We start from the raw sequence: 8,957 nt of genomic DNA on the forward strand, positions 1-8,957 counted from the left end.
TTTGGTTTGCATCTGGTTTGGATGTCTTCAACTTCCTATCGCTGCCTGAGCTTCATGGACTCAGCACCAAACCCACCTGAGGGGTCATTAAAATGCCCTGGGCTGCTCCTCTGCTGCGGAGCTGGGCCGGGCTCCTGGGACAGAGGGAGCTCAGGGAAGTGGTCAGCGCTGCAGAGAGACAGCTCTGCCCAGGAGCAGCTCCTCTGCAAAGCGCAGCAGGGCTGAGGGCACTGCCTGCAGGCACCGAGGGCAGAGGAGCCGGGCACAGAGAGGGGAAAGGCAGACGGCAGTGGCAGGATGCTGAGAGCTCACTGGAGGAGAAATCTTCGCAGCCCTTGACACAGTAAGTCTGTGGGTGCAGGGCAATGCAGCTGCAGGTGGTGGAGGGATGTGGTGAAGCCGGCACAGCCGCCAGGAATGTCCCTGGTGTCTGGAGGAGGAGGCCGTGCTCCAGAGCAGGGCTTCCCTGCTGCACTGTCAGAGGGACAGGCCATGGCCGCTGCCTTCTCCGGGGGACGGTTGCAGGGGTGTGCAGGCACGGGTGCAGCCAGGGGTGCCCAGGGCTGTCCTTGAGAGCAGGGTCCCTGCAGCCCAGGGGCTGTGTGCTGGGGCAGGGACTCTGCTGCCTGCCAGGGTCAGCACTCAGCCTGCCCGGGGAGCTGCCCATGGCGCTGTGGGGGAAGGACAGACCACTAGCAGGGTAGGGTCCTTGTGCTGTGGAGAGGTCTTGTGAGGCTTTTGCCAGGACACTGGCACAGGCAGCTGTTCAAGAGGAAGGCAAAGGCAGGGGATTTCTTAATAATTAAGACCTTTCCAGGGTCTCTGATTTCAGCTTTCTTCTAAGTGACATAGAAAGATGCTGCCAAAAGTGAATAAATCAGTGACTCACTGGGGGAATCAGTGGATCTGCTAGAAGCCACATAAAGTGCCTTCACCCACCCCTCTACCTACAGACAGCACCAGCACCACCTTTGCTTGCAGTATCAGTGATTATCTGACCTAGACCTTAGGACCTGCTGACAGGGAGATGACCCTGGGCAGGGCCCTGCTGCCAGGAGGGGTCTCCAGGGCAGAGCTGAGCACACAGCGGGTGGGATGGGGGTTGTGAGCACTGGCAGGGAGGAGACTTAGAAACAAATAGCTCCTGCAGGTGTATCTCCAGGCAGCAAAGAGCCAGGCCACCCCTCCTCATCATTCTCTCCGCACTGCACGAGAAAGGAGAGAAGAGTTTGGAGAAATGGGCTTTGAAACTGGAGACTTCTAAGCTCACAAAAGCCCAGTTTCTTCTTCATATACGGTGCTAGTGAGATAATCCTCCAGCAGAGATAAGTGTAATAAGCACAGGGCTCCTGTGTGGTGACCAGTAGGTCACTTGTGGGCAGAGCAGCTCTCCTGACTCTGCACGAGGGTACAGGGATCGCTTTTGTTGATCAGGGCTCCCCCGGGTTCCGTCTGAAAGTAATGCGGGAGATGTTCTCTTCTGCTTCTTCAAAGAAAGTGCCCTCACTCAGCAGCACGAACCTGAGCTCATAAAAAGGAGTTAAATGAAGCTCCCCCAAAGAAAAAGAAGTCATTTTGAGGGGGTGTTTAGGATTGACTCAAAGAAATCTGTCCTAACTTGTCAATGTTTTCTTTCAACACTCCCCCATGCCCAGGGAGAACAAATGTCCAACGGCAGCTCCATCACTGAGTTCCTCCTCCTGGCATTCGCAGACACACGGGAGCTGCAGCTCTTGCACTTCTGGCTCTTCCTGGGCATCTACCTGGCTGCCCTCCTGGGCAACGGCCTCATCATCACCGCCATCGCCTGTGACCACCACCTGCACACCCCCATGTACTTCTTCCTCCTCAACCTCTCCCTCCTCGACCTGGGCTCCATCTCCACCACTCTCCCCAAAGCCATGGACAATTCCCTCTGGGACACCAGGCACATCTCCTACTTGGGATGTGCTGCCCAGGTCTTTTTTTATTTTTTCTGTGCTACAGCAGAGTTTTCTCTCCTCACCATCATGTCCTACGACCGCTACGTTGCCATCTGCAAACCCCTGCACTACGGGACCCTCCTGGGCAGCAGAGCTTGTGTCCACATGGCAGCAGCTGCCTGGGGCACTGGGTTTCTCTTTGCTATGCTGCACACAGCCAACACATTTTCACTACCACTCTGCCAAGGCAATGTCCTGGACCAGTTCTTCTGTGAAATCCCCCACATCCTCAAGCTCTCCTGCTCACACTCCTACCTCAGGGAAGTTTGGCTTATCATGGTTAGTGCCTGTTTAGGTTTTGGTTGTTTTGTTTTCATTGTGGTGTCCTATGTGCAGATCTTCAGGGCCGTGCTGAGGATCCCCTCTGAGCAGGGACGGCACAAAGCCTTTTCCACGTGCCTCCCTCACCTGGCCGTGGTCTCCCTCTTTATCAGCACTGGCATGTTTGCTTACCTGAAGCCCCCCTCCATCTCCTCCCCATCCCTGGACCTGGTGGTTGCATTTCTGTACTCAGTGGTACCTCCAGCAGTGAACCCCCTCATCTACAGCATGAGGAACCAGGAGATCAAGGATGCCCTGAGGAAACTGATTGGACGTTTTTCAGCAGCCTTAGACTCTTGTTTCTCTACAAATTACTCCCACTGTATGACAACCTAAGCATGTCTTTCACTCTTTATATAGTTATTTTTTATTTTTTCCTTTTGTTATTATGTGTTCTAGAAAGAAATTCCATTAGTCTTTCCCTCCTACATCAGTATTCTCCTGTTTTGTCAGACCCATGGCCATTGTGTAGAAGAGGAGCCAGGCACTCTGTGTCCTTAAGCAAAATAAATGCACCCACAAACTGTTCTGGCATCCATCCGTAGTAGGGCAGGAAGAAATGGGGAATGAAAACACCTTTCTGCCTTTACTGCCTCAGGCTTCTGGTACTATTCTGAGGGGATGGGATTGTTACCAAAAATCTGGAATAAAGAACTTATCAACACCAATTTGATGCAGATAAGCAGACACTTCTTTATTGACGGCCGGGCACGCAGGGGAGTATTCTCACCAACAACGCGCGCCAAGCACTAAAATCACTCATCTTATATAGAACTTTTCATATACACTTTCCAAGGACACAGTTTCATACACAAACACAATTCCCAAGGACACAGTTTCATACACAAACACAGTTTCCTTGGCAAGTACTTGTAAGCTGTTACGGTTGTTTCCCCAAGTTTCTATTAATCCTAGACTTTGACAACTACTTGTATTCTCCTGGTCCTATCTATATATTATAAATCAACTTACAGATCAGTTTGTATTTGGTTACCTAGGTTCCAAACGTTTCTACTAAACGATTATGACCATTCTCTTCGGCCTTGGTATGGGACTGTATAGGTGACTCTAAAGCAGCAATAGGTTGCCAACACAAACCACAAAAAACAAAAATTTTACTAAATATTTCTTATGATTTTATATTTCTATTAAATCAAAGACAATTTCTTCTAATTATTGGTAAATCAATAACAATGGGAGGGTCCCCCTACATTCCTGCATCTTCAGTCTCTGTGTAAATCATTCTAACTCGATTCTACCTCAATTTTACTTTCTCTGTTTCTTCCATGTAGTAAGTAATAGAGTGAAACTTGCCATCAAATTTCATTAAGTCACACTGTTACAAATTCACATTAAAATCACTTTTTGCTAATACCTTTCCCCATGATACTTTAGGTGATCTAAAACACACATCCGTGACATGAGAGGACAAAGACCTGGGTTCTGTTGGCACCTTCCATCCTTGCCAGCGCCCTTTGCCATCCCCACCACAGGCTGTTCTACCCTGTCCCACTCCTGCCCCTCTCTCCCTGCAGGCTGGAGCACCCATCTCCCTTCCCCGCCTTGCTCCCACCCCACCATTTCCCGACCTTCAGTGATGTTTCCCACTACCAAGGAAAGCTCTACTGCCTCAGAATCCACCCTTCCTGCGGGGAACCTAACCCAAAGGCCTTCCTGTGGCCTTTCACCTGACCAGAGAGCAGGAGCCCCACCAGGATCTTCTAAACCACATGACCGCTGCTGGCCTTTCAGCTTCTCGGATGGACGTGACCAAGCCATGTGCCTGCTGCTGTCCCACATGTACTCAGGTGGAATGGACATGACAGCCCATGTCCAAGCCCTTCTCCTGGGTAAGGCCTATGGGTACTCTGGCAGAGGCACTTTCCCAGCCGTGTACCTGCTGCTGGGCTGTCACCTCCAGAGACAGAACTGACCTCACGGTCCCCTTCACAGCCACACGCTTCCTACTGAATTGTGAGATTCTGAGACACAACAGACCTCATAATACCATACGCATCCATCACCCTCCTTATGGCCGAGGACTTGACCAGATCAAAGTATGTTTGTTTCATCACATCCATCAAATATATTTCCTACTAATGATCTGAGTGGAAAAACATTCTTCACAGGAACTTCTGGAGTTATGTTGACACATTTTATATCTCTTCTTCTGCCTTTTTTTAAATTTCCTTCTTCCTCAGCCTATTCTGTGGTCAAAAACCTTGTCAAGGGAAAGACTCTTTGAATCATAGAGTAACTCAGGTGTGAAGAGAGCCCTGAACAACCTCTTGTCCGACTTTGAAGTTGAAGGCAGGGTGAACCAGGTGAGGCTCTTCAAGACCTCTGTCCAGCTTTGCATCACCCACAAAGGAGCTGAAAGTGCACTCCGACATATCACACAGGGGGATGGTAAAGATGTTCAATGTGTTGGCCCAGGTGCTGTTCACTGAGGGATGCCACTAGTGACCAGCTGCACTCAGGACTTTGTACCACTGATGACATTTGGGCTTGATCCCCCAGCCAACATCCCACCCACCCTAACATCCACTTCTTCAGCCCAGGTAGCACCAACCTGGCTATGAGGAGTCCATGGAAGACCATGTGAAATGCCTTGCAAAATTCCATGTGCACAACATGCCCTTCTTTCCCCTGTCCCTTTTGGTTCAGAAATCCCTTTCTTGTCCTTCAACTACCTGGAGATGGTTGCAGGAGAACATGTCCCACCACCTTCCCAGGGATGGAGCTAGCTGATCAGCCTGTAATTCTCCCAATTCTCATTCCTGTGCTGACGCGGAAGTCCTGGACACAACTTAGACAATCAATGTGATCAAGTTGATGCCACTTTATTAAAGGCTACACAGCTATTTATACACTATCACAAAGCTTCAGACACCGCTATCTTATTGCTAATAGGCTAAAGCTACTTGTTCACGCGCCCTTCTGCCCTCTATGATTGGTCCCAGTGTGCTGTCCACGCACTGCTCTCCCACTAGGTAGGCATCCTGTTTTCAACAGTCCAACTTCTTTATCTTTTGCCCAGGAATGTAGTTTCTAAAACAATCTCGGCCTTGCTTATGTCCTTGAACACAGCTGCAGCTTGTTGTTACAGTGAGGCCCCTTGGTCTGGATCGCTCATAACATGTTCATTGTTCTCCAGCGCTTCCACATTCCTGCTCTTCTTGAAGATTGGTTTGACATCTGCCTTTTCCATGGACCCCAGAACCTCTCTGGTTGCTCTGACACTTTTGAGGGCTCAGTCCAGAATCACAGGTGAGGGTGACATAACGAACAGGAGCACTTGCAATGAGCCTGTCCAAGGCAGCCCAGATGAGTCTCACTGCCAGAGTGGGGGTTGTTCCTGGAGTCACACACAGAAGTCTCAGGGCTCTCTCAGGTGCCCACATCTCAGCTGGCCTCATGCACTCATCTTACACACAGGGGTGTTCAGAGACACGCATCCTTCCCTTGCAGCTGCAGAGGCTGTACATTGCAGGAGTCGTAGTGTCTCTCTGGCCTCCTGCTGCCACTGACAGAGTCTGGGAGGCCCCTCAGACCTGTGGTGATCACCCTGCTCTGCACTCATGTGAGATGCCCCACAGCATGAGGAATGGACACAGGGACCACGGTTCAAGGAAACACCTTCCGTTGCTGCATTCAGGTGGTTTCCCAGATGACGTTACTGTCAATGTGAAGTGACCTCATGACACTGTTTGTCCCACACACCTTCATGGCACCCCCAGGAATAGCTGATGGCATTTGTGCTCTCTTACTTCACACACATGATGTGCATGCTTACATGTCCTCCCCACAATGCAGACATGGACTTCTGAGCTACGTATTTGATGTACCTCTGTGTAGGGAAAAAGAAACTCCCCAGTTGGGGTGAGAGGCCAGTGCTGCAAATGGTGTTTGGGAGGGGCTAGAGCGTGATGATTTCCCTGGTTCAGTGTCATGGTTTAACCCCAGCTGGCAACTGAACCCCACACAGCCACTCACTCACTCCCCTGGGTCCAATGGCAGAGAGAATCACAAGGGTAGAACTGAGAAAACTTGCAGGTTGAGATAAAGACAGTTTAATAAGTAAAGAAAAAGCCACACAGGTAAGCAAAGGAAAACATGGAATTCATTCACTTCTTTCCATTTGCAGGCAGGGCCTCAGCCATCTCCAGAACATCAGGGCTCTATCACATGTAACAGTGACTTGGGAAGACAAATGCTGTAACTCTGAACGTCCCCATGTTCATCCTTCTTCCCCCAACTTTATATAACTGAGCATTATGGCATAAGGTATAGAATATCACTTTTGTCAGCTGGGGTCAGCTGTCCATGCTGTCTTCCTTCACAGTTCCTTGTGCACCCCCACCCTGCTCACTGGTGGGGTGGGGTGAGGAGCAGAAAAGGCCTTGACTCTGTGTAAGCCCTGCTCAGCAATAACGAAAACAGCCCTGCGTTATCAACACTGTTTTCAGCACAAATCCAAACCACAGCCCCATACCAGCTACTAGGAAGAAAATTAACTGTATCCCAGCCAAACAAGCACAGGCAGCTTCCCCAGTGTGTCCTGTGAACACAGACACAGACCAGACCCTGGACCTTCAACTCTCTCCCAGGAGGCCTGGCTGTGCGAGGACACTGCTGTGTGCTCCCACCCTGAAAATCAAACTGTGCACCGGTTCACTGGTGTTTTCATCGATGGGCCAATTTCTTGGCCGTTTTCTTGAGATCAGATTTGGAAGAAGACCTCAGCCTGTCCCTGCCTGTGGACACAGTACTGCCATGCAGCAGGAGTGTGACCAAGCTGCCAGAGCACTCAGGCCTTACACCAAACTGAAGGGACCAGAAAGAGAGTGTGGAAGGGAGGAGAGAACTTCTCTGGAAAACCAAGTGCTCCGTGGCAGGGCTGCCATGCTGGGACTCTCTTCCCCTCCACCTCTGCACACAGGAATTGTCCCTGCAGCTCCAAAAATGTCTTAGAGGAAAGATCTCAGAAGAAAAAAACATCACTGCAGACCCTTTCTTTTGTTAAAACACACAGAGATCATGGCTCCTCATTTATGCAGCCACTCAGTCAGAAAAGAAAAGCAGACAGTGAAACAGAAAGGGGATGACATCATCATTACAAGTAAAATACCACCACCAACAACAGAAAAAGCTGAGAGGCTGGGCCTGTACAGAGTTATATTATAATTGCTTTGAAGAAGATGAGCAGTTTATTGGTTCAGAATAACACCTAGTTATCAGTTTCCTCAGGGCATCCTTGAGGTCCTGGTTCCTCATGCTGTAGATGAGGGGGTTCACTGCTGGAGGAACCACCGAGTACAGAAATGATACCACCAGGTCCAGGGATGGGGAGGAGATGGAGTGGGGCTTCAGGTAGGCAAATATGGACGTGCTGATAAAGAGGGAGACCACGGCCAGGTGAGGGAGGCAGGTGGAAAAGGCTTTGTGCCGTCCCTGCTCAGAGGGGATCCTCAGCACAGCCCTGAAAATCTGCACATAGGACACCACAATGAAAACAAAACAACCAAATGCTAAACAGACACTAACCATGATAAGTCCAACTTCCCTGAGGTAGGAGTGTGAGCAGGAGAGCTTGAGGATGTGGGGGATTTCACAGAAGAACTGGTCCAGGACATTGCCTTGGCAGAGTGGTAGTGAAAATGTGTTCACAGTGTGCAGGAGAGAATTGAGGAACCCAGTGCCCCAGGCAGCTGCTGCCATGTGGACACAAGCTCTGCTGCCCAGGAGGGTCCCGTAGTGCAGGGGTTTGCAGATGGCAACGTAGCGGTCGTAGGACATGATGGTGAGGAGAGAAACTCTGCTGTAACAAAGAAAAAGAAAAAAAAGACCTGGGCAGCACATCCCGAGTAGGAGATGTGCCTGGTGTCCCAGAGGGAATTGTCCATGGCTTTGGGGAGAGTGGTGGAGATGGAGCCCAGGTCGAGGAGGGAGAGGTTGAGGAGGAAGAAGTACATGGGGGTGTGCAGGTGGTGGTCACAGGCGATGGCGGTGATGATGAGGCCGTTGCCCAGGAGGGCAGCCAGGTAGATGCCCAGGAAGAGCCAGAAGTGCAAGAGCTGCAGCTCCCGTGTGTCTGCAAATGCCAGGAGGAGGAACTCAGTGATGGAGCTGCCGTTGGACATCTGCTGCCTCTGGACATGGGGGACTGTACATGGAGGAAAAGCAGTGAGCAGTTAGAGTAGACTTCTCTGAACAAAACTTGCTCCACTTCTCACAGAACCCCACTAAACTCCTTTGCCTCTTTCAGGAGACCATTGGCAGGTTGTTGCAGATGAAAGTATTAACACTGTAATGATTTCACAGCTAAGTGAGCTGTATTAGTGACTGGCAGCACTTGATCATTAACCAATTTAAGGATTTACAAAGTAATTCAGTAAAATATGTTATAATTAAAATAGCGACTTAACTACAGATTCAAAGATGACAAGATTCACACTAACTTACCGTACGGTACCTTAAATCAATACATATATACATGCTCATGCACAAAGACAAGACATACAGACACTCAGACAGACAAAAATATTTGGATCCAGTGAAATAACTATGTACCCACACTCGTGGAAATAACTGTGTATACCTAAACACATCGGCAGGAAGAGACAATGAGTGGGTGAAAGAGAAGCCAGCTTC

At 49.9% G+C, this 8,957-nt stretch overlaps 1 protein-coding gene and 1 pseudogene across 1 annotated transcript; one reads left to right on the forward strand and one right to left on the reverse strand.

Annotated features, from left to right (window-relative positions):
* The first annotated feature begins 1,649 nt into the window (after positions 1-1,649).
* Positions 1,650-2,639, forward strand: LOC141917128 (olfactory receptor 14A16-like). Its single transcript, XM_074810220.1, has one exon. It carries the CDS (start codon positions 1,665-1,667, stop codon positions 2,637-2,639), a length of 975 nt encoding a protein of 324 aa, XP_074666321.1. The 5' UTR covers positions 1,650-1,664.
* A 4,845-nt stretch (positions 2,640-7,484) lies between these two features.
* LOC141917129 (olfactory receptor 14A16-like) lies at positions 7,485-8,446 on the reverse strand (annotated as a pseudogene).
* Positions 8,447-8,957: the final 511 nt, after the last annotated feature.

The sequence above is a fragment of the Strix aluco genome, chromosome 34 (genome assembly GCF_031877795.1).
Source record: "Strix aluco isolate bStrAlu1 chromosome 34, bStrAlu1.hap1, whole genome shotgun sequence".
NCBI lineage: Eukaryota > Metazoa > Chordata > Aves > Strigiformes > Strigidae > Strix > Strix aluco.